General features: G+C 47.9%; 1 protein-coding gene across 17 annotated transcripts in view; it reads right to left on the reverse strand.

Moving 5' to 3' along the window:
• The window catches only part of LOC124226647 (E1A-binding protein p400), a 119750-nt gene that overhangs the window by 14042 nt on the left and 80479 nt on the right, over positions 1-25229 (reverse strand). For 11 of the 17 annotated variants that reach the window (XM_046640164.1, XM_046640165.1, XM_046640176.1 and 8 more), the window contains 18 exons: positions 23437-23548; positions 23116-23259; positions 19648-19788; positions 19355-19438; positions 18820-18954; positions 18453-18497; positions 18220-18373; positions 17711-17952; positions 17380-17553; positions 14518-14654; positions 14318-14374; positions 11103-11181; positions 10710-10973; positions 9462-9510; positions 9276-9385; positions 2670-2877; positions 2354-2538; positions 471-689 (listed from right to left, as the gene is read on the reverse strand). In XM_046640164.1, coding sequence (XP_046496120.1) covers positions 471-689; positions 2354-2538; positions 2670-2877; positions 9276-9385; positions 9462-9510; positions 10710-10973; positions 11103-11181; positions 14318-14374; positions 14518-14654; positions 17380-17553; positions 17711-17952; positions 18220-18373; positions 18453-18497; positions 18820-18954; positions 19355-19438; positions 19648-19788; positions 23116-23259; positions 23437-23548 — 2539 coding nt within the window. The remainder of the gene's footprint in view (positions 1-470; positions 690-2353; positions 2539-2669; positions 2878-9275; positions 9386-9461; positions 9511-10709; positions 10974-11102; positions 11182-14317; positions 14375-14517; positions 14655-17379; positions 17554-17710; positions 17953-18219; positions 18374-18452; positions 18498-18819; positions 18955-19354; positions 19439-19647; positions 19789-23115; positions 23260-23436; positions 23549-25229) is intronic. The other 6 variants (XM_046640174.1, XM_046640179.1, XM_046640178.1 and 3 more) reach the window with 2 other exon arrangements.

The raw sequence follows: 25229 nt of genomic DNA on the forward strand, positions 1-25229 counted from the left end.
CAGTCTCCCCGTGCCCACAAAGCGCTGCTAACCCCAGAGCCTGGTTTGCGGGCTCCGGCGGTTCCCCTTCACCACACCCCTTCAACCACATCAACTTCACCCCTGCATCTCCACCCCAGCAGCACTGCACACCTTCCACGTGCCATGTCTCGCCCTCTCGTCATCCCCAACATAAATCTCACCCTCCTTCTATGGTCTAGCTTGCGCCCCACCTCCCCTGACTGCTCAGCCTACCATAAGCTTTGTGACCCTTCAGTTCTGGGAAGTATGATTACGTGAATAATGTTTCCCATATGTTGCAGTTCATCCACTCCAAGGAGAACTTAAGTTCTTAGGGGAAAGCTCATACCTTCTACTCTACGTGTAAGCCTGCCATAACACCCAACACGGTCCTGAGCAAGCAGTTAACAGTTCAATTAAAATGTAAAAAGATCTGCTTTGGAAAAACAGACATATCAACTGGAACTTACGAGCCGGGCCACCTGGAGGTTGGCCACGGTGGTGCCCGTGAGCAGGGCTCCCGGCCGCGGAGCTGTGACAGTGGTGAGCTGGGGGCTCTGCTGCTGTGCAGGCGGCTGGGGCTGCACTTGCACCTGTGCCGTCGGCTGTGGGGGCCCCGGAGGGGCCTGTGGCGGGGGGGCCTGCTGGGGCAGCTGCAGTTTCTGCTTCTGCATTTTGATCAGGTGCTCCTAAAACCCAGAGAAAGCATCTTCTCATCAATATTAACTGTATTCCATTTCTTACGCATCTTGGTTTTAGCTTACCTTTATATCCTCCATTGAATACTGAAAGAAACAGGTGCTAATGTGCAGTATGCAAACTATCATCCAGGGCCTTCCCAACATTTTTTAAATGTTCCTTTATTAAAAATTAGCATATCATTGATGAAAACTACAAACAGTGATTCTGACAGATTAGTAAATTCATAGCAAAATTTCCAGGTTCTTATTGCTCACAAACAAGTCAATTTAAATCTGCAATACCATTAAAATTTTTAAAAGTCTTATTAAAATCATGGTCCCTCTTGAAATTTCAAAATTTATTTTAAGAGGTGTGTCAACTCTCAATTTTTATTCCAACTGTCTCCAAATAAAGATTTAATTAATAAACAAATCTTATGTCTTTAAAAGAAGTCAAGGTATCAAGATAGTTTAAAAAATAATTTAAGGAATAAATGTATTTTTTTTAGAAAATTTATAGTGAGTGGTTCACAACTATCAGATCTCTTTCAACATGCTGAAAATGAAAATGATTTTGAAACTGATTTAGGAGAAGGAAGCGTGGAGAGTAAGGGAACCAGGTCATGAGGGTAGGTGGGGCTGCAGGCAGCTGAAAGGGGGTGAGGAGGGCCTGCGAAGGCCCTGCATCCTGGAGAGGGGGGAGCAGGAAGCTGAGAAGGGACGGCAACCCCGGCAGGAGGACCAGCGAGGACAACTTGCCTCTGCAGGGCCCAGGGACTGTTCTCTAACTTTGTGCTATCCAACAGAACTTTCTGCTGTCATGGACAGGCTTTAGATCTGGGTTATCCAATATGGCAGCCACTGCCACAATGGCCACTGAAATGTGTCTGGTGTGACTGAGGAACTGAATGCTGTATGTGATTGCATTTTTTTCCCCTGGGATGAGTTCAGTGCTTCAAGGATGAAGCCTTGGCTTGGTGCCAGCATGTCCTCCAACACGCCCTTTTGTCCCCTCTGTAACCGAAAAGGGGCAGGCCCAAGGCCAGGTACTTATTGTGGCAGGCCTGATAGCTAGCTGGAATTCTAAAATACTGCCTTGTTTTTATTACATGTTTTTCTGGTTACTTTCTATGCCAAGTATTAATACTTTTCCATTTATGGCAGGAATATAGTGTTTCCTTTTAAAATGAACGTACTACATATATAACAGTACAGGTAGGGCACAGATTGGCAAAAACCAGGAAGATCAGTACTCAAATGACCAACTTTGAGAAACGACACTGCAAATGAACTATTCCCGAAGAGACCAAGTCTTCACACCTGGTCTCCAAAGTTGTCAAGGAATGCTTTTCAGCAGCATTTTCTCTGGTTGGGAAGGGGACCAAGTGGCCTTCTGGTCCTCTCTGGAGCTGAACTGCTGCATGGAGCACAGGAAAGCAAGTGGGAAGATACGTTTGGAAATGGGAATTGAGGCTCCCAAAGCACTGTGAACAAGCTAGTCACACAATCATGACAGTACCACTGTACAAAAAGTTGTTTTTAAAGACAACACAAACACACATCCCACATAAAGACAACAGTAGATTTGTGCACAACACACTTTGAATTAAATGATGCAACAAGGCATCATCCCAGAGACAGTGTGTGCTTACGGTTTTCTGGAAGATGCTCACCGGTGTCAACTTGCCTACAGCTTTGATCTGTGCAGGCGACTGGGCCTGGCTCTGGATCTGTGGAACCTGCACCTGCGAGGTCTGCTGCTGCTGCTGTTGTTGCTGCTGTTGCTGCTGCTGCTGCTGCCTGAGAAGCTGGAAGTGTGCAGGCGTGATGGTTTTCCCAGGAAGCTGAACCCCTGTGGCTGGAGGAAGTTGTTTCATTACACCGCACACTGGCACTGGCCCTCCTCTCCTCCCACAATAAATGGAAGCTGGAGTCCTAACTAACTTTAACAGTGTGATGGGTCACACAGGAATCCAAACCTGCCTTTACCTTGGGACACTTGAGTCACCAAAGACCGGGTCGGGGTCTGTACTGGGGTCAGGCTGGTAGTGACCACAGCCGAGGCTGTCACAGAGGTGACTGCTCGAACACCCTGAGTCGGTGCCAGGGACACCAGGTCGGATGTGGCTGTGGCTGGGGAGCCAACTGCTCTCGGCTGAGTGTGGACTACCTGGGCAGGAGCAGAGCCTCCGGAGGTCTGGAAAAGGCAAACAGAGGCAACTATCAGGTTACTCTGACTATTCACCAAGGTTTTTACAATCATCAGATGAAGAGAGAAGAGCACCAAACTCTAAACCCGAAAAAGTGAAGCACATTCCAAATCTCGGCTGCTGGACAAACTCAAAGTGCTGAGAGAGTAAGTTTCACCTGTAAATTCAAACCATGTGCCTTGAGCTGAAGAATGGATTGTGTTAACCACAGAAAACAAGAACACAGTTTCAGATGACAACATTTCCATTCCCATCATAAAAAGTCCCAGTCCCCCTGTCCTCACTCAAAAGACCTTTTGGTCCCAAGAAACATTATGAGATTCTTGGCTATCCTCTAGATACCCATGATTATCGCCAACACATAGTGGCCAGGGTCCTAGCTCTCCACCATTATCCCCAATCCAGTAAGGAAGCTACACCCCCGAACCTTCTCCCATTTGCTTGGGGTCTTGCAGCATCTCACCTTCACCTTGCCCAAAACTTGGAGCAGCCTCCCTGCCTCCTGCATCCCACACCCTGGCCAGTGGTGGGAGCAGCTGCCGGAGTGGCCACACTGCGACCCTCAGAGTCACAGCTGCCTAGTCCCACAACGAACTGGTGGACAAATTCTACCAATTCCATCTCTGAAACTGACCTTAAACGTGTTACTTGCCCTGCTGCCCCTTGGTGCAGAGACAGTCATTACGCTTTCCTGGACTGTTTCATTTTCTTCCGGATTGTCTTCATCTCATTACTTGCATATTTAGATCTAAGTCCAGCATCTTATTCTGTGCTGTCAACCCATCCGTTCCATGCTTCTCTTAATCTCCTCTCTTGTTTCTTTCAGATTATTTTTCCTCATCCCATTTTTTCCCTCCCAAAATTTGGAAGTCATACTCTATTTTTATTCTTTTGGTGGCTCGTCTAAAAATTACATCATGAATACTTACCAAAATCAGTAATTTTTCTGAACAACAGAGATTGCAGAACACTCCGACACCTTTAGCCCTTTCCCAGGTCATTGTTATTGTGTATATCATGTCTCTCTCTGTTAATTCCACAGTAAGCTACTGCTGTTTGTAAAGGCAATTCTCACCTCAATTAGTCCACATGCTTACTTCCTTTGCTCTTGTTTCTCAGAGCTTCCATCAGGGAACACCTTCCTTCTGCTTAAAGTACATCATTTAGTGGAGATCTACCAGTAATTCCCTCAGTTTTTCTTTAAAAATGTTTTTATTTTATCCTTGTTCTTCAAGGTATTTTCAAAAGATTCAGAACCCCGGGGTGCCAGTTATTTTCTTTCATTAGAGCAAAGATGTCATTCCATCAGCTTCTGGCTTCATTCCTACCATTGAGAAATAAGCTGCTGTACATCTGAACGCAACCTGCCTTTTTTTCTGGCAGCTTTTAAGACCATTTTGTTGCTGTCATTATGGAGGTGTGGATTCTTTTTCATCATCCCTGATTGGGATTCACTGAGCTTTTTGTATCTATGGATCACTGTGTTAATCAGTTCTGGAAAACTCTCACATCTTCAAATACTGTCTCTGCCCAAATTTCTGTCTGGATTAACCACATATTACAACCTCTCACTCAATCTTCCATGGCTCTTAAATTCTCTTCCGTACATCCACCTGTTGTCATCCCACGCTGCATTCAAGAGAACTTCTGATTTATCTTTCAGTTTACTAAATTTCCTCTTCAACTATGTGTAAATTGATATTAAGCCCAATTATCAGGGTTTTTTCCAATTTTGGTAACCGTATTTTTCATCTCTGAAATTCTCTATATTCTTTTTAAATATAGTTTCCTGGGTTTTACAGACATTCTCAAGCTTCCGTCTTATTTCTTTAAAATAGAAAGTACAAATGTTTTCTAATCTATGTACAAATGTTTTCTAATCTATGCCCAGTAATTCCACTGTCTCAAGTCTTTAAGGGTCTGCCCATTGTCTGCTGTTTTGGCTGGTTCTCACTCATGGTACCTTCTATCCTTGTGTGCTTGGTTATTTTCCATAGTATGCTGCTCATTATACTTGAAAATCATTTGTGAAGATTCTAACAAGTCCAGGATTGAAGGCATGTTCCTCCAGAGAATCTGCATTTGCTTCTGGCCACCTACCCAGACACACTGTCCACCCAGGTCTACTTCACATGATCTGAGGGAGCTTGGGGGCCCTTTTGAGGCAATATCAGCTTGAGCTGAAAACTGACAAAGAGCTGCCTTGTGGCTACAACTTCACAGGAAGAGTCCCCACCCTGCCTCTCTGCTCACCACGAGGGTGGAAGGCAGATGGACTTTACTTCCTGTCCACCCCTGCCCTGAGGGCTGAGCCATTTGAGGTCCCAGCCCAGGGTGTCAACGCCTCTTTTTAGACTCTCCACCTGGAAGAGCCAAGCCCTGGGTTTGAAGTGGAGCCCCCTTGTCCATCAGGTGAAACGTACGCCAAGGCAGACGCAGCTTCAGCACACCCTGTTAACCTCTCTGGGTTTCTTCTTCCCCTAGACTGTAGCCTAATAATTATTTATTCTTTTGTCAGCTCTCTGAAGCTTTTAAGGAGATTTTTCAAAGTTGTATCCAATAATTTTAGTTCTTTTCATTAACAGAGTGGTGTAAATAAAATAACTCACCTTACTACCAGAAACAGAAGTCCTTTTCTGGGCTACTGAAATAGTTTTCTCTCTAGCCTTTTCTGCTCTCATCCACTCCATACATACATATCACATGAATTTTCCTAGAACACACCTCTTTTCAAAGACTTGCAAGGGCTTCCCATTGTCTGGTGAAGAAGATCCACTCTTCAACCCGATATCCAAAATACCCAAATCCCAAGACAATCCAGCCTCCACATCACGCAGTGCCAAGTACACGGAACCACTCAGGAGCCCCTCAGAGCTTATGGGAACCACCACTTTTCTGTTAATACATTTTGTGCTCCATCCCAACAGAACTCCTTGCTGCTCCCTGTACACACTGTCCACTTCCCTACCCGCTGAACCTTTGCTCATACTACCTGCCAGAGTAATTTTTGTAGATGACATCTTCCTATCCTTTGAAGCCCACGCTGCCTTCTCCAGAAAGCCTCTACCTCTTTCACATTCCAGCCCCCGGACTGGAAGAGTGCTGTGAAAGCATGCCATTGTGTGATTCCTATTTCTAGCCCCACCTCACCAGGAAGAGTATCTTGTCTGTAAGGGCTGCTCAAAAAATACATTGTGGATGAATTACTTTATCTTTTAAAAATATCACACGTACAATGAACAGACATTTCTCCAAAGAAGATATACTGATGGCCAATAGGCACATGAAAAGATGCTCATCATCGCTGATCATCAGGGAAATGCAAATCAAAACTACACTAAGATATCACCTTACACCCGTTAGAATGACAAAAATATCTAAAACTAATAGCAACAAATGTTGGAGAGGTTGCGGAGAAAAAGGAACCCTCATACATTGCTGGTGGGAACGCAAACTGGTGCAGCCACTATGGAAAACAGTATGGAGATTCCTCAAAAAATTAAAAATAGAAACACCATACGATCCAGCCATCCCACTACTGGGTATTTATCCAAAGAGCCTGAAGTCAGCAATCCCAAAAGTCCTGTGCAGCCCAATGTTTATTGCAGCACTGTTTACAATAGCCAAGACGTGGAAGCAACCTAAACGTCCAGCAACAGACGAATGGACAAAGAAGATGTGGTACATAATACAATGGAATACTACTCAGCTGCAAAACAGAACAAAATCATTCCATTTGCAATAACATGGATGGACCTTGAGAGAATTATGTTAAGTGAAATAAGCCAGCGAGAGAAGGCTAATCTGTGTATGACTCCACTCATATGAGGAATTTAAAATTATGGACTAAGAACAGTTTAGTGGATACCAGGGGAAAGGTGGGGAGGGGGGTGGGCACAAAGGGTGAAGTGGTGCACCTATAACATGACTGACAAACATTAACGTACAACTGAAATTTCACAAGATTTCACAATCTGTGAAATTTTGTTTTATTTGTTTTATTTTGTCTTTTTCAAAATAAAACATCAGATGCAATGATTTGGGCTTCCCGTCCTCAGAGAAGTAGCAGCAATGGTCACACAGAATGTCCCTAAGGTGACAAGTCTAACTAACAGCTTCTGTTATTTATTGAAACGGCCAAGTCTAAAGTGGTTTACTGCAAAGCAGAAAGAAAAACAAATGAAATAATCCTGTCATACGCTAGAAAAACTCTTTTCATATACACTCTATTGTTTAGAGGGTATTTTAATTTTAAAGCCAGATTTAATTTTTTAAGCCAGATTCTGAGATACAATTAACATACAGTAAAATTCACCCTTTCAGGCATACAGCTCTGATTTTTACAAACATATATGGCTGAGTAGCCACCACCACATCCAGGGACAGAACATACTCTGTTTTCTGTATCCACAGTTTTACCTTTTCCGTGTTATTTAAATGGAATCATACAGCATTTGAAGCCTTTTGAAACTCCAATCACCTAGCAAAACATATTTGCGATCCACCTGCACTGAGGCATGTACCACTAGTTGACATCTTCGTTTCACTGGGTGGTACTGGATGGTACAGACGTGCCAGTTTATCTTTTCTTCACTGGCTGAAGGCCATTCAGGTTGTTCCCTTTTTTAGTAATTATGAATAAAGCCACTATACACATTTGTGTTCAGGTTTTTGGTGTAGACATATGTTTTGATTTCTCTTGGGGGAAAACCTAGGAATGGAATTACAAGGTTGTATGGAAAGTGAATGTTTAATTTTATAAGAAATAACCAAACTGTTTTCCAAAGTGACTGTAAGATTTTGCATTCCCATTAGCAATGAGATTCCAGTTGCTCTGCACCCTCACCAGCACTGGAGAGCCCAGGTTTTTGTTTGTTTACTTTTAAAGCCATTCTCATAAGTGTGTGGCAGTATCTCGTTGTTTTAATTCGCATTTCCCTAATAACTAACACTGAACACCTTTCACACTTACCTTAACATTACTTTACACTAACATTCTCTGGTAAAGTAATTGCTCAAATCTTTTGCCCATTTTTTTAAAGTTGTTTGTTTTCCTATGACTGATGGAAGAATCTTTATATGATCTGAGTACCAGTCCTTTATCAGATACATTCTGCAAATCTTTTTCACACTTTTTATTTTCTTATTATTTTTCAAAGAGCAAAAGTTCTTGATTTTGATCAAGCCTAATTCACTAACTTTTCTTTCATAATTCACAGGCTTTGGCATCCTAAGAAATCTTTTCCTAAATCAAGGTAGCAAAGATGTTCTCTTATGTTTTCTTCCACAAGTTCTACAGTCTTGGATTTTACATTTAGGTCCATGATCTGTTTTGAGTGACTTTTTCCACAGTGTAAGTTACAGGTCACAGTCACTGGTTGTGCATGTGGCCACTCACTTCTCCCCAGTACCATTTGTTTAAAACACTATCCTTTCTCCACTGAAGTCCCTCAGCACTCCCAATGACAATCAACTGATGGGATCTGCATGGGTCTATTTCCAGACTCCGTATCCTACTCCATGGATCTACGCATCTACTCTTTGCCAACACCACACTGTCTAGATTACCACAGCAACATCTTCGTTGAAAAGACATTTTTCAACACCCAAGAGTGACATCATTCTACTTGCCAAAGCACTGCTGACTTTGATGTAGTTTCTTCTCATTTGGGCACCTGTTGCCTTCGGGTCCACGACTAAACCAGAAATCGGAATATAAACTTAAACTCCTTAATCCCAGTTCTTTATTTTCGTTTTTTATGGTGAAACACCAAAGACAAGCACATGGCTTGACATGGGGTTTGTTTTGGCAAGTGCCCCGGTCTCCTTCTGGTTGGCACCCCATCTCCTTTCGGTTACGCACTCAGGGGGTCTTGTGGCTCTGAGTATTTCCCTCTGCCCAGCTTTGGTCCCTCCTGCTTCCCACACATGGGTCTAGACACCCCATAAACTGACCACCCAGCTTCTGTGCCCTGCCTGGCCCCCACACACACCAGCAATGCATGTGAGAGCACGTCCCATCTTCATGCAATGCCATACCTCCTCCCCCAGTGCAATGCCCCAAGAGCAGCCATCTCTGGGTCCCCACGTCCCCCCACATAGGCAAATCTGTCACATGAGGCATCCCGTCACCAGTCAGAAATGTGCCTTCACACCCCACCTTCCTCCTCTCTGAAATCATTGAGGGGTTTCAACACACACTTCCTCAGCAAGCCCAACATGGAAATTATCCTTTGAATGCCTGAATGTTCACATTATTTTATGAAATTCAAATTAGATAAGCATTTTCCACATCGATGTGACATCTTTTTATAAAGCAAACAGCTACTATAAAGTCCTAGGGTCATGCTTGCTACCAAAACGCAAAGGAGCAGGGACAACTCACAGTCAAGGCTCCAGGGGCTACGGGTGAAGCAAGTCGCTTATTAATTGACTGGAAGGTGGCGGCAGGGACGCCCGCAATGGTGTTCACGATCACATTTCCGCTCACTGTGCCTGCAGAGGGAGAGGTCTGTGAGGCAAGGGAACAGGAAAGAACTAGATTCTTACTGCAGCATCTCTGACTTCTTACCCGTTGGCATGCTTGTCCCTGTAACAGATGTTTTAATGGCTCCTGCCTGCTGAAGAAAGAAAACTATTTGAATTCCAGGTCAAGGTCTCCCCTGGGTAAACCGTCCAATGACTTCCATTTCATTAGAATCAAATCCAAACTCCAGACCATGGTTACACAGCCGCACAGCTGACTCTAGCCCCCTCCCTCCCCACCTCCTCCCACACTGCTGTGTCTGTCCCTCGGTCACTGGGCTCTGGCCATGCTGACCTTTCTGACACCACATTTGCCAAGCTCAGGGCCTCTGTGCTTGCTGATTTCCACTCTTATCTGACTGACTCCTGTCACTCAGGCTGCAGCCCAGGGGCCAGATCCACAGAAAGTCTCCTCCTGACCACCCACCACTGTCCTCCCTGGGGTCTTGTGTGGCTGAGCTGCCTCTCCCAGTGGGATGTGACTCCATGGGAGCAGGGGGCAGCCCTCATGCCAAGTAAATGCTTAGTGAGTGCACTTTATGAATGAATGAAGAATAAAGCTGCCCAGGTGCACATAAAAATCCTACTGCAGCAAATATAATTAAAAGCAGAAGGAGGCAGTGGCTCTGCATAGTGAAACTATTCCCATGCCCAGCTGATGTGCAAAGCGGCAGTGCTGGCCCACCTAGTCCCAGGCGTTCTCCTGACATGGGAGCTCAGGGTCTGTGTCCCATGGGCAGACACGAAAGAACACACCAGGGCATAAGGCAATGGGGCAGAGGGTGTGAGATCGCAGTCTGCCTTTCTTTCCTTCTTGTGCCACTTTTCTCTAATGAGCACTGAGGATCCACGTGTGTGTGAGCACGTGCCGCACACGCTTTGAGGGAAAGCAGGGTGGGGTCCGGGGAAGGGAAGTTTGCAGACGGGCACAAACAGCACCTGCTCCACAAGTTTGTGGAGAAAAAGGAGGCAACTTCTTCACTGTCACAGTTCACAAAATCCTGTCTAACTCCAGACTTCCCAGCACCTCCCCCATCCCGCTGAGCTAAGCCAGCCCACAAGAGCCCTGGAGGATAGAGCCAGCAGAGCGAGGGTGAAGACATGCGTCCCCTCTAGACCGGGACCCTCCAGACACGCTCTCTCTAGGGAAAGACTGGGCCTTCGCTGCTCCCTCCGAGTGGAAGGTTTGCAGGTTTGAAGTGTGCAAGAACTTCAACAAGCGTTCGTTCGAACAGACTGTTCTGCGCCAAATGCAAGTTACAGGCGCCTGTGCCAAGGAGGGGCGTCTTCTCACCAGTACTGCAGCGCTGCCCACTGTCGTGATCGCAGGCGGTACCTTCGGTGGGGGCTGCGCGGGCTGCGCCTGGGGCTGTGCCGGGGCCTGGGGCTGGATGGCTGGCGGCCCCGCAGCCTGCTGGCTGCCCGCCGTCTGGGGCTGGGGCAGAGGTGGAGGCGGCTGCTGGGGCGGTGGGGGCTGAGGCTGTGGCTGCGGCGGTGGTGGTGGTGGTGGGGGCTGTGCCACTGGCGGCTGCTGAGCCTTCTGCTGATCTGCCAGTGCCTACAGGGTGGGGAAGGAAAGGAGCCATGGGGAGAAGCCAGGGCCTGCAGCCCATGCACCTGTCTGCCAACCATTCATCCCAGCCACGCCCTCCCAGTGAAGCAGCAGCCCCAGCCCAGGCTCCCACACCTTCTTCTCTTTGGCAATCCGCTCTGCGCGGAGAGATGCGACCTGAATAGGAGGCAGTGGCTTATCGTAGTTGATTCCACTGAAAGACAAAAGCAAAAACTGAAAATAAACCAGCAAGCTCTAAAGTAGACAAACATTCTAGAAACTCAAAGCCCTCATTTCCTAAGCTGCCAAGTGCCGGGAGGGAGCTCCAATCAAGCCCCAAAAGCAAGGGCTGAATGGATCAGTCTCAGAAAGGAGAAAGGCTGCCACTCTCCCATTCCCTTCCAACAAAGAGCCTCTGCAGGCGGGGCTGGGCCTGGTCCACTGCAGCAGCGCTCAGGACAGTGCCTGGGACATCAAGTGCCCCAAAACAGTCAAGAAAATGGGCAAGAAGCTGTTCAGTGTTGTGCACCTGGCATCGAAACATCCACCCCTTCTCCCAGCCCACCAAACTGCCCACCTGCTCCAAGTCAGGCCCACCTTCCCTCCCCAGCTCAGCACCAGCCCTCCTCCAAGGAGCCTTCAGCAGCAGTCAGTAGGTCACCTGCTCCTCCCTCTGCTCCGTATCCCCAGGCCCCACTCTGGCCTGCTAGACGCCTGTGAACTGTGTCCCTGAGAACTGATGTTCTAGGACCCAGGCAACACAAACACTCCTAGCCTTCCATGGTGCTGGGCTGCCCAAGCACAGAGCCTGACCAGCAAACCCCACGGGGAGGGTGGGCCCCCACAGCTGAGTGCCATGAGGTCCCCACAGGTCTCTCTACCCTCTCATGGAACTCCTGCTCCCAGGGGCTCCCATATGCTCCCCAGCACTGTCACTTATGGACTCCTTGATTCCTCCTGTCACAGAGAGACTGGCTTTGCTTAAAACTTTACGTACTTCCTCTCGACATCAGGACCCCCCACCACAGGGCCCAGGCCATGTGCTACACTGTCTGGCAGCCCTGGATGTCATTCCTCCCACTTCACGCTCCTCCCAGCTCACTAAGTCAATACCTTCTCACCTGTTCTTTGACCTCACCCATGTCAACCCACTGAGCCCTCCACAATGTGCCCTGCCCGCCTCCCTGCTGCCCTCGAGTTAACATCAGGGCCCTCCCTCGTCCCCAAGTCTCTCTATCACATTTAGTGATAAGGCATACCCACACCAGACTCCTCCAGTCAGCCTGCTGCAGGCCAGGCCAAAGTGCCTCCACTGCTAGAGGGAAACACCCATTCTGTGCACCCTAAGGCACCACAGCCCAGCCACCCTGAAGACTCCTGCTCCACAAGGAGTTGCCACCTGCTCCCTCCCTCAGCACATGGTCTCCAACGCCCTTGGCCCTTGGTCGTCACATCGAGACTCTCCCATAGCACACCTGGCCTACAGAAAGCTGAGCCCCTACCCAGGCTGTGGACTGGCTGGCCTCTGCTGTGCATCCTGGGGCTCTCCTCTCACCCCCATCCTCCCACCTCTTCACCCTGTCCACCAGCATTTAAACAGGATCCACCTCTCCAACATGAACCAAATGCACAAAAATAAAACTAAGCCACAGAGATGCCCCTCCAGATCCTCACTCACTTTGCAGCCTCTATCCAACTTAATCCAACTGGGCTTCACACCAAACACTTCCACTGAGACCCTCAGTTACCTCCACACTGGTGCCCCTGATGTACCCAAAGGCAGTGACACATCGGAAACGGAGGCCAAGGCCTCTTTGCTCACCTGCTCCCCTCACCTTGGTGGTGCCATCCCTGGACCTCCCTCCTCCCACCCTGCTGACCTGCCCTCTAATCCCATCCCTTAGCTCCACGCACTTCTCACCCACGGCTACCAACCTGATAGTCTCCACGGCCACCTGACGTCCATCTGTCCCCTCACTCGGAGAGGAACGTTCCCCCTGGGTCTTCTCCAGCCCAACCAGCCCAGCCCAGCCCAGCCCCTTTGCTGAAGGCCCCAGCAAGCCTGGAACCCACCTGACATTGGCTCTGCCTGGCTAAGTTCTATTTACCTCCAGAATGAATCTCTATCCTCTGAGCGGATTAACTGGTTTTTGTCTCTGGCATAAGATAAAAAGGAGGGCAGGATTGTGCCCATCTTGTTCACTGCTGAGCTCCCAGCCCAGCACGGTACAAGGCATAAAACTTATCAATAAATACCAGCTGAACGAAATGATTCATTAATTTAATCAACAAATGACATGTTGAACATCTGCTCTGTGCCTCTAGGCTCTAGAATTCCTACATCCATAAAGGTCACAGACAGATGCTAAACAGGTCAAGCAAAAATGCAAAGATGATCCACTCTACAAAGAAAAATAAAGAGGGGTCAGGGCACAATTTTCAATAAGTTGAAGAGGTGGAGTGTGAGAGAGGGCCTGGAGTAGAGGGCATGAGCCATGTAGATGTCTGGAGAGACCATCCCAGACACAGTGAACAGCAAGACAAAGCTGTGAGGCGGGGTTGCAGGCATGCTCAAGGGGCATCCCACGGAGGGAGGCCAGGCATGTGGAGCAGGTGGGCAGAGCAGGCCTCGGGCTGCCTGCCTCTGACAAGGACGCCCGGGGCCGTGTGGAGAGCAGCACAGAGAGACAAGGAGAGCGCAGGGCATCAGGTGGTGCCTGCAAAACCTCACCTGGGTGACAAGGAAGGCTGGAGTCAGAGGGGAAACTGGGTTTCATCTGAACATATATATTCCCATTTTATGATAAAGAGTCAAACACAGAAATCTGCAGAGACCTGGCAGCAAACACTGTGTCCCCAGCACTCAAGTCCACATTCCCCCGACTCTACTTGCTCTCTCACACCTACCCGTCTTGATCCATCCATCGATTCACCTTATTTCTCCTTTGCTGAAATTCAAAGCAAGTACACTCACCCCAAACTGGATATATTTTTAAGGCGGAGCCAACAACACGTTTGCCAAATGAGAGGTGGGGCGTGGCGAGGAAAGGAGGAAGCCTCTCCAGCCCCCCACAGCTGCATCGTGTCTGTCAGTGTGTCCTCCGCCAGAGGCAGGGGCACACCCTCGCGTGAAGGAAGAACACACAAACAGGGGCTGGACATGAGCCGTGCTGGGCCTACCCCACACGAGAGCCGTGCTCTAGGCTCAGCCACTTAAGCAACTCCAACATTCCCAGCTGATGCCTGAACACACCATTTGCACAATAATTCACTAAACTTACTGAGTTTAAGTAAACACTGAAATGAAATCATTTTGAATTGTGAAAACCATGTCACAAATACAGAAATACCTTTCTGCCAACACGGAGGCATGCTTGGGGTTTTTCTGAAAGGGATTCATGCCAAGCCTGCAGCACAGAAAAGGAGATAGCAATTACTAAACACAGGAAAACATACTGAAGAAGGGAAAGTAATGACAAATATTAAAAATCAAGCTTCCCACCACTGACTCAGTCACAACTAAGGGAAACCAAGGATTTGGGAAGCATACAGAGGTTTGATGGGGGGGCTCCTCTTCCCGGCAGTCATCTTCATGAGGTCAAAGTGGCTGGTGTACAGCTGGGTGTGCGTGGCGTTTTCATCCTGGGCGTACATCTGCCCTGTGCGCAGAGGGCGGTTGTTCTTACTCTGAAACAAAATCGGCCGCAGCACATCAGACAGCGACCCCGGGAACAGGCGTCACTGATTCAGAGGCCTTACGTTAAAGCCCCCAGGATTAAACACAAAGTTCCTTTTCCTACCCCTTCTTCTGAAACTCCACACAGACCTAACAGCAAGGACACCAGTGGCCATCACGCGCTGACGGCTAACACTACTCCTCGATCTGTCTAGCCCTTTCTGCATACTACCTCTTGTGAGCCTCGCGATGACCCAGGGGGAGAGAACTCCCCACCTTCAGCTGGGTAGAGAGAACATATAGGCAAAGTGCCCAAGGTCGCACAGCAAGTGAGGCAGCGCCCACACACCTTCATCAGCGATCCGACCCCCATGGAACCAAGCAGCGGGTGCCCTACCTGCAGGCCTCTGCCCACAGCAGATGGTGAAGGGGACAGACGTCTGATGATGTCTGTATCCATTCTTGGGGGGGATTTGGCATTATTTGTGCCCGGAAATCAATCTTTCTTTCATAAATCCCAGACCTGAACCAAGTGCCTGCTTGCTCCCAAGACGTCTTAGCAACCTGCAGAACTTCACAGAAACCCTTCGTGCCATGGAGAAAATTCCAGTACTGTGATACAGCATGTGCAAGGCCAAAGGGCTAATTAGTGACATGTCAGGGCCAGGCCACAGAGCTCCTCATTCCTCACCCAGGACTCTCCTCTGTATCTCTAAGCTCTGATCATTCCCATAACTGGGAGTCAAATTCAGTGAGTCAAATTCAGTGTGCAGGATGAAAACTAAGACGTCTAGACGAACAGAGTAAGAGGCACACGTGGGGGAGGGGGTGTGCATGTTCATGCACACACACGTCTGTGCCAAAATATGCCTTAACTCAAAGAGGGTGACGTGTGAGGAAAATGAGAACTAGAAAATCAACATGCAAGGCTATGCTGTGCCACTTTCTGAATGCTGGACTGTACGTGTGAAGCATTCCCACGTCATAATAAAGTTAACTAGGAAAATAGAAAGAAAGAGTAAGAATAAGACCAGGTATGTGACACCCAACACCAGACAGTGAGTCAAAGTCACGGCAGGCAGACTAGCTGTAGGTAAAAGAATTCCTGTTTTGGTCTTGCCTGAGTGGGAGCTGCTCCACTTGACGCTGTGGAGCCAGCAAGCCATGAGGGGCTGGGAGGGGCCGTGAGGGGGTGGACAGGGGCCTCTCGTGTGTCTCTCCCATTTACACACACCTCTGACCACTACAACCAACAAAGGCTTCAATGGGGTGCAAGCAGGCTGGCCTCTCAGGACAGCCCCAGGGGTGTGGTGGCCCTCCAATGTAAAGAAGCAAGTCCTCTCCAGAGAGGAACGAGAGGCACTTGAGAACATTCTGGATTTCAAATTTCTCTTGGTTACTAAAATACAGATTAATTCTGAATCTCATCATATGCTCCCCTGTCTAGGTGCTGAAACAAGGTTTTCCAATTTATTCAGAACTGCACCCTTATACCTTATAAATATTTCTTGCCTTTTTCTTTAGATTAGCTTGAAATGTGAGCTCTAACAGAAGACAAAATTTTAGCTTTACATTTTTCCACATTAAGGTTATCGTGATTGTTAGAAATGCTTCCAAAACTAACAGACCAACATGAGACTTCAGGAAGTCTTGTCGGTAGAGGCACCACAAAACGGTGTTCTGAGGAAAGTCTGCTTCTTTTTGTTTCTAAACAAAAAAAGCAAACAAACGCCATATTCTGAGACAACTGTTTTTAGAAAAATGAAAACTGAGATGAGTCAGAGAGTGGTCACAGAAGTAATCTCCACAAATTAGAAGTAGAACAGCAAACTCCGTCAAAGTATGGGCTGGGTGCCTCTGGACTGGCCCTGTCCCGTCACGTGCAGCAGATGTGACAGGACATCTCCTGGAAGCGAGGGTCATCACCCCAAAGGGCGAGGACACTTACAAAAGCTGGCATGACACAACATGCAGACGCTTTCTGTATGGAGGCCTTGGACCTACTCCTGGGGAGAGGAAGTAGCCAAGTGGCAAGAAGGGGGAGCTGATGAAGAGAGCAGAGGGAGACCCAGAAAGAAACAAACCCAGCTCCAGAGGGATAAGACAAGGCCCCCGAATGGAGATCTGCTTATCAACAGTGCTGACTCTCCACGGTGGGGCCATCCAACACACAGCTGGCTTCTTGACGACAGACACCAATCACTCGGTTGCTCTGGAGTCAGTGAGCATCTGCAATGCTCAGAGTTGGCAGGCACCGAGGTCTAGTGCCCGTCAAACCACCACAGAAGCCAAGGGGTCCAGTGAAAGCACAGCACACACGGCGGAGGAGGTGCTAACAGACTTTACTTCAAATAAGCTAACAGTTATCATGAACAAATGCTCTTCTCTCCCATTTACCCAACTCTTTCTTGAAAAAAAAAAAAAAAACACCCAGAAAGGAAGGAAGAAACAAAAATAGGACAGGCCCTTGGATGGCACTCAGAACCAGCAGAGAGCACACAGAATTTTTCAAATGACAGAGCAGCATGGATGTTCCACAACAGGTGAAATCTCAGGCACTGGACTATGGTCTGCGGTAAGGTGACCGTGCCCACCACATCTCGAGTCCTGGGCCAGGCAGAGTGCAGGTCCCTCCCCTCACTGAACTCTCCAACAACCCTGTGGGTTGATCGTCCTCTGGACACGTGAGGACTTCCACCAGCACCACAGACTGTGGAAGAGGCGGTCTGCCCTCACCTTCCCTTCCTCTCTCGGAATGAGCACGTTCTCATAGCGGTTCCGGCACTGTTTGGAAGAACGGTAGATCCGGCTGCAGGAGTTGACAACATCGCTGACGAGGTCCCAGTTAGGTGTGTGAGCCGGGGACACAATTGTGAGGTTCAGAGGCAGCTCGAGTAGCTGCTTCACGGCCTAGAGGATCAAGTTTCAGGCACAACAGGTCACTAAGCTGTGCATTCACAGGCTTTCCCACTTTCCAAATGGATCATGACATGGAAACGTAAGGGGGAGGGAGGGAGGTGGCCCACTGAGCGAAGGGCCACACCAGCAGGCCCGAGCACGTGCTCACCTGCAGCAGGGCCCAGTCTTCGCTGATGAGCCACTCGGGGTTATCTGGACCCGACTCAGCTGTGGGTTTGGCAAAAGACGGCAAAGGCTTGGCAAACTGTGTTTGCTGCTTCAATAGAATATTCTTCTTCTGCTCCTTCCCTTCTCGTCGAATCTTCAACATGCCCGGTGTCGCTCGGTCAAACAGTGACCGAGGAGCGACGACCGCCTCCCCGTGACGCTGCTTCTTCTTCCTGCCTGCAGCTGAGCAGAGAGGCTGTCCTCAGCAAGACAGTCAACAAGAGAACTCCACCTTAGCAAGCGAAGGAAAGGGAACCAGAGGGGCAAGGGAAACTTCGGAGGCTGTCACCAAGGAGCCTTGGAAAGCATGTGATAAAGACAAACCCACTTCTCTGGCTTTTACTGCTAATTGGGGCTGTAAGCACAAAGGTTTCTCACTGCTCACAAAAACAAAGCAACAGAATACGTGAGCGTAGCCATGGGACAGTGCCACTGGGACAAGGTGCACACCTGAAGGGTCTGTCTTGTGTCGCCTGCGCTCCTTCCTCACGTACACGGGAGGCAGCTTAGACTCCGGGATGGGCGTGGTTTCGTACATGAGACACATGACTGAGTCAATGTAGATGTCATTGTCATCCTGGGGGGGGGTGGGCGGGGTCCAGAGCTGTGTGGAGAAGGGAAAGCCCATGAGCTTAGTGTCTCACAGGAGGCAGCTAACCCAACAGAGGGCGACAGGCACTCACCGGCATGACTTCTGTCTGCCCATCGGCACCTTCACAGACATATTCCTGTAGGAAAGGGGAAGTTTTTCAACTTGACACAGTCTTACTTTCATGACGTAAGCCATCAACTAATTTACCTTCATACTTACTAAGTCTACACAGTAAGCATGATGGACATCACCCTTTATAAGACTTATAATGCATTTTAATCGTAGCTGGCAACACCATTCAGGGAAAAGCCAACATGTAACTGAAAAATCTCTAACCAAGTGTCATTACCATAAAATGGTTCTTTTAGAACTTGAGTTGATATGAGGAGTATAAACTACCACGGTTTCTTCTCCTGGAAAGGCCCCAGACTCTGACCCCTGGACCTAGCCCCACGTACCGCATTGTAAGCATCCTCCCTCGTGTAGGTGAGAAGCTGCTCCTGCTCCTGCTCCTGCAGCGCCCTGGCCTCCCTCTCCCGCAGGGTCCTCACGTTCTGGGCCTCCCATGCCCTCACGGCAGTGAGCACAGCCTCCTGACGGGAAGATGACAGGAAAGGAGCTCTCAAGCTCATCACAGCAGTTCCCCCACTTGTTTCTGTCCCCTCCTGTCTGCGCTCGTGCATGCCCTAATGGTCAAACTCAGATGAAGAAACCTCTGTTCTCTGTCACAAGGAGTTCCCCTCCTATCTGGTTACGCAGCTTCTGGACCCCTCTTTTGTTCCCCACATATAACCCTCTATCTAGCACCAAACTGCTTCAAAACAAATTAAAACTGCCTATACAGGGTGTTCCAAGATTTTTCATTTTCCATTAGTTTCTATACTGTGGTTTTTAGCTTTTTCGTTACTCCTAGGCAAGTAAATTTACCTCAAATTTAATGCTGAAAAACTTGAGATTCTCACACATAAGATGATGAAAAGTTCATTCTCTTACCTCAGTATTTCTCTCTTTTTCTTGATCAATGGAAGTATGGAATAACTCCAGGTAATTCAAAGCATATTTTTCAATTGGTGTGAGCTGTTTCAAAAATATATTTCTTGAATACTTAATAGCAAGTTATTATTGGTTAAGCTCCTTATACAACCCCCCACCAATATCTGAAACAGAAAAGTGACTGTTCTTGGTCAAAGTGAGGAAGAAATACTTCATAAAAGGGTCAAATGTTTAAAATATGTAGGCATAAAGAAAAAAATTAAGTTGAAGCACAAAAGAGAAAATGCCCAAACCTGCTCCATGAAGTCAGCGAACTCCTCCAGCTGCGACGGCTCTTCGTTCCACCCGGAACCGTCGGAGTCAGATGAGCCGGGCACCGCTTCCTCCATGGGTTTCTGCACATCCTCCTCCAGACACTCAATACTCTTGAGGGCCTAAAAAAATCACGTATTTAGATTACTGTGACATATGTTTAAGTCTCATATTTGAGGGGTTTTTGAGAAAAGCCATACCACATAAAGCTAACTAGATGCCTACCTCGTACACTGAGCCTCCCTAAGGTAAAGTGTTCATTCCTTGAGACCCCTCATAGGTGTACAACTAAGGACTGAGGAAATACAGAAAATGGACGTAAAGAACTCATTGCAGCACGTTGGACAGGGAAGCCCCAGGGAAGAGCCGCAGGCAAGCACACTGACACACAGAGTAAAGCTCCCAGACTCCAAGAACAGAGCAAGACGGGGCGTCCTGTCCAATCTCACACCTGATACCCATCACCCAGCCACAGCTCTGACCAACAAGAGCAATTCTTTATGGTACATGAGACACACGCCACTGTCCATGGTATTAACAGGAGATAAATCACCCAACATCGTGGCAGCCAAAACAGCCCACAGAAAACGTGATACAGATCACAATGTGAAGCAGACGACAGCTGTGTGAGACAGTCAGTGCCAGCAAGTCCAAGAAATGCAAACTAAAGTAAGGAGACACCACTGTGCCTATCACACCAGCCAGGACCACACACCTGACAGGTGCTGGCAGATGTGGAGACACACTCTCACATCAGAGAGGATAATACAGTTTTTGGTTAGTGGATATCCATTAAGAACTGGCACAACCTCTTTTCAGGGCAATCTGGCAAAATCTGAAAAGTTTAAAATATCATCGTACCTCACACTACATACAGAAATGATTTCCAGACAGATTATACATCCAAATATGAAGAATCAAACACTGAAACATCTAGAAGAAAATACAGGAGAATGTATGACGACCTCAGGGTAAGGAGAATTTCTCATAAGCAGAACACAAAAGCACCAACCACATAATAGACAGTCTGCTGGGCGGCACTGGGACCAAGAATCTCTGCTCATCGAAAGACAGCATTAAACAAAGCAAACCACAGAATGGAAGAAGACAGTTCACATGTATCCAACAAAGGCCTTGCACCCAGAATACATTCAGAACACCAAGAAGCCATTAAGACAAAAAGACAACCTAGTTAAAAAAAAAAAATAGGAAAAAGACATGAGCAGGCACTTCATAAAAAAGTATTCCCACTGCCCATGAACACAGGAAGAGGTTAGCAAATTCATCAACCAAAGCCGAATGCAAATTAAACCAGAGAGATACTATCACATATCTACCAAGACACCAGTGAGAATGACGTCCACGTCTCAGCAACACTGGGCAGTAAACTGGCCCCCACAATCTAGTCTCAACACAGAGCCAGGAGATTGGTTTAAAGAGCACGTCCATGGTCAGGCCTCATCTCCATCACCCCCTCGTCCCCCTGGGTATACTGACACCCCTGCTGTCCAGACACAGAGGCGGCCTTGCATGTGCTGTTCCTCTGCCCACATTGCTCCTGCCTGGACGTTGTCTGCTCCCTCCCCAGAGTCAGCTTCTCTGCACTTCACACCATCTCAGAGGAGAGTACATATTTCACTCGCTTACTGGTTTGTTATCTCTCCCCTTACTAGAATACAAGCTTCATGGAGGGCAAGGCTGGTGTTTTTTCAATGCTATAGCCCTCCTGCCTAGAAAGTGCCTGACACACGGTAAGACATTCACCCAATACGTTTCAAAGAATCTCTGCTGAAATATTATGCTGCTTTGAAGACAACAAAGTAGATACCTATGTGCCAACACGCAAACATCTCCAAGATATATTAAGAAAAACAGCAAGGGTACGCAACACGCTCACAGTTCTCACACACACGTGCACACACATGTTCATGCCTCACATTTTTCTTCCAGGATACGTGTGCAATTTTAACCATGGTTAAATGGTTACCTCTGGGAGAGAAACTATCTTCCCTACTATCCTTCTGGGCTGTTTGGGTTGCTTTTTTTTTTTTTAAAGATTGGCCTTGAGCTAACATCTGCTGACAATCTTTTTTTTTTTTCCTTTCTTCTTCTTCTCCCCAAAGCCCCCCAGTACATAGTTGTATATTCTAGTTGTAGGTCCTTCTGGTTATGCTATGTGGGATGCCACCTCAGTGTGGCCTGAGGAGCAGTGTGTAGGTCCGCACCCAGGATCTGAACTGGCGAACCCTGGGCCACTGAAGCAGAGTGTGCAAACTTAACCACTCGGCCATGGAGCCAACCCCTGGGTTTCTTCTTTAACCTCATACAATTATCAACTATTTTTAAAAGGATAGGATAGATCTGTTCTTCTCGATAGAGAAAAAGCTGTAAGATGTTTCTGTGCGAGGGACATTACACCAGAAGACTCCTGAAAGGAAACGTAGGCACCGCAGACAGTGGCTGTCTCTGAGCAGGGAAGGAGGCTGTGCGACAGGAGACTTAGATTTCATCATAAATTCTTGAAGGTTCTACCACATACATGTATTACTTCTCAATAACCAGATAGTTAATTTTTAAAACTGGAAGAGGAGATGGCAAGTCCTCCTCACCAAGGGCCCCAGCCACTGAAGGAGGAGGAGAGGGCCAGGGAGCCTCACACTCTGGGCAACGAGGCAGGAAGAGGACCGGGACACAGGGTCCCTCTAAGGTAAAAGCCTGGAAACCAGTGCCCAGGAAGGGGGTAGAGGAGGAGACGACCTCCTCACCAGGTGGGTCAAGGGGAGGAGGGTGAGTCCTGAGAGGAGGAAGGCAGCCTGCAGCCAAGGGCCCCTCCACGAGGCAGGACCGGAAGTGAGGTGGCCCCAACAGTGAGTCTGTGACGTGTCCACAGAGCAGCACCACTCAAAAGCAGCATCACGTGAGCCATATGTACAATTTAAAATCTCTATTACTTGTGTTAAAAATGTAAAAGCCAGTATTTTATTTAACCTGATACATTCAAAACATTATTATTTCAACACGTAACCAACAGAAAAAGGTATTAACAAGGGAGTTTACGTTCTTTTCTGTACTGTCCTCAGAATCAGACATGTTTTTCACATGCACACACAGGGCAGGCTCCCATTCAGAGTGTGGCTCTTCCCTAGCAGTGCTCTGAGACAGAGGAGGAGCTGAGATAGCTGACTATCGGGGGGTGGGCAGGGGCAGACCACACAAAGCAGAAGGTCATGGACAGGACAGGCGAGCAGCAGCTCGGGAGTGACAACCTTCACACGATGGCTGGGGAAGCTGGGGGTGGCTCAAGAAGAGCAGATGAAGACACCACAGCTGCTGAGCTGGGCAGCAGGGACCCAGGGCCCACACGACTCAAGAGCAGGAGAGGTCAGGACTCAAAGCAGGCCCAGCTCCTTATCAAACAACTCTTCAGGGCAGGCTGGATCTGTTCTTACCTCTATGAAAGGTCTGGCAATCTTGGGTGCAATGGTTTCTGTGATGGAAGGTTCCTGAGAAAGGACAACGAACTCTTCAGCTTTTACTGGAAAGCCAGCATCATCCATGGGAGAATAGACTTCAAACAGTTCCTGGATAGTCCGCTGAACACAAAAATGCATATTATTCTCCAGCAACAAAAAAATGGTTTCATGCCTGCCCTGAGCTCGACTCCTGAGTACCAGGGAAACCATCAGACAACCCCTCACTGACTGCATGGACTCCATACAGTTCCCCTCCCTGTAGGGTAACCCTGCTAAGGACTTATAAATGAAGGATACCTGCGTTAAGAATGCCATGGAGTAATCATTTCCCTGAGCAGCTACTTCTCGGATCAAGTCTTTGGTTCCATTTTTCAACAATTTCTCTTCAATGGAATTGCCACTTACAAGCCTACAAACAAAACACAGACACACACACAATGACAGCAAAGACAACTGGAAGCAGACCCGGGGGCAGAGACAGCCTGTGAACAGCACCCCTCACTGCTCGGGTGGGTGCTGCATGGCTTTCAAAGTACTTGTCATACACAATGCCCTGTTGAGTACGTTCCTTCCTTCATGTGGCGGTCAAAGGCCTCCATGGTCCACTGTCCCCTCTCCCATCTCCGTCCAGCTGTGCCCCCACCTCCATACAGCATGAGGGCAGGCCCCAGAAGCCCTGCACACTGTCCCACACCTCTGTACCCAGTGTCCTGCTTGTCACCCTCATCTCCCCATCCTATGGCCTCCACCTGGAAATATCCTACTCGGTCCTCCTGGACTCATCCTGAGTACCTGTCTTCCTCAGTGCTGACAACCTGGCACACGGACTTCCACAATGCGCCCTGCACCTTCACGTGATCACATTTATACACAGTGGTCAGGCATCATCTGCCTCATTACACATTTATCTCCACTTTGCTTCTCACTGAACAGTGTCCTACAGAAATCCCCCAAATGAACTTATGTTTCTGGTGGCTGCTCAATACTCAGGGTGTGGCAGTACCCCAAGGATGGCACTGGCTGGGGTCTGCTTCATGCCACATGAACAAGCTGCAGTAACTACTCTTATATCACGGGCTCAACCCCCTTGAGAGTAATGCTGGGGGCAAAGGGTACATGCAATTTTCACTTCAACAGACCTTGCTACACTGCTTTCAAAAGAGTGAAATGACCCTGTGTTCCCAATAAAGTACGGAGGTTCCCTCACCGGGCACTGCCAGCAGACATGCCCTTTACGGTCTCACCTGTAGGGGCATGTGAGCAGAAAGGTCACCGCACATTCAACTTGCATTTGTGTCTACCTTTGGGCATCCTGTCACATGTTTTTGGTCACCCGGAAGTGCCTGTTCTATTCTCAGGTTCCCTCCCCACCCTTCTTAAAAAGGGGGTCATTTACATTTCTTCTCAACTTGTAAGAGTACATAACCCTCTGTCTATTAAGAGAATTGCAAACAATTTTCCAAATCTTATTTGCCTATTAACTGTGCTTATGGAATCTTTTTGCAATACAGCATGTGTTGCTTAATAATGGGGTTATGTTCTAAGAAATGCAGCACTAGGCAATTTCATCGTTGTGTGAACAACAGAGAATGTACTTACACAAATCTAGATGGTGCAGCCTACCACACACCTAGGCCGTATGGTACTAATCTCACGGGACCACTGTCATATATGCGGTCTGCTGTCAACTGAAACGTTATGCAATGTGACTATACTTAAATTTTTATTTTACTATACTCAAATATGCCTATCTTTCCTTCCTTTCGAGTTTTCTGTTTGATTAAAGTGATCCCTTCAAGCTCCAGGCTACAGGTATTATCTCAAGTAACACTCTAAAATTGTTGCTTTATTTTTACATTTATGTCCTTAATTCACAGGACTGTATTCTAGTCATAAAGCAGGAAACAGCACTCCAACCCTGTCCCCTTCCTCACGGACACACAGTGTGTCACCAACACATTGAATAAACTACGTTTCAATTAAACTGAAATCCCACTTTGCTGACATCCACATCTGAGCCAGGCTTTTTAGCCTGCACTGCTCATCTGTTCTGATTCCAACAGCATGTGATGAGGCCACACGCTCACCCT

Source organism: Equus quagga, chromosome 15, assembly GCF_021613505.1.
Source record: "Equus quagga isolate Etosha38 chromosome 15, UCLA_HA_Equagga_1.0, whole genome shotgun sequence".
Lineage (NCBI taxonomy): Eukaryota > Metazoa > Chordata > Mammalia > Perissodactyla > Equidae > Equus > Equus quagga.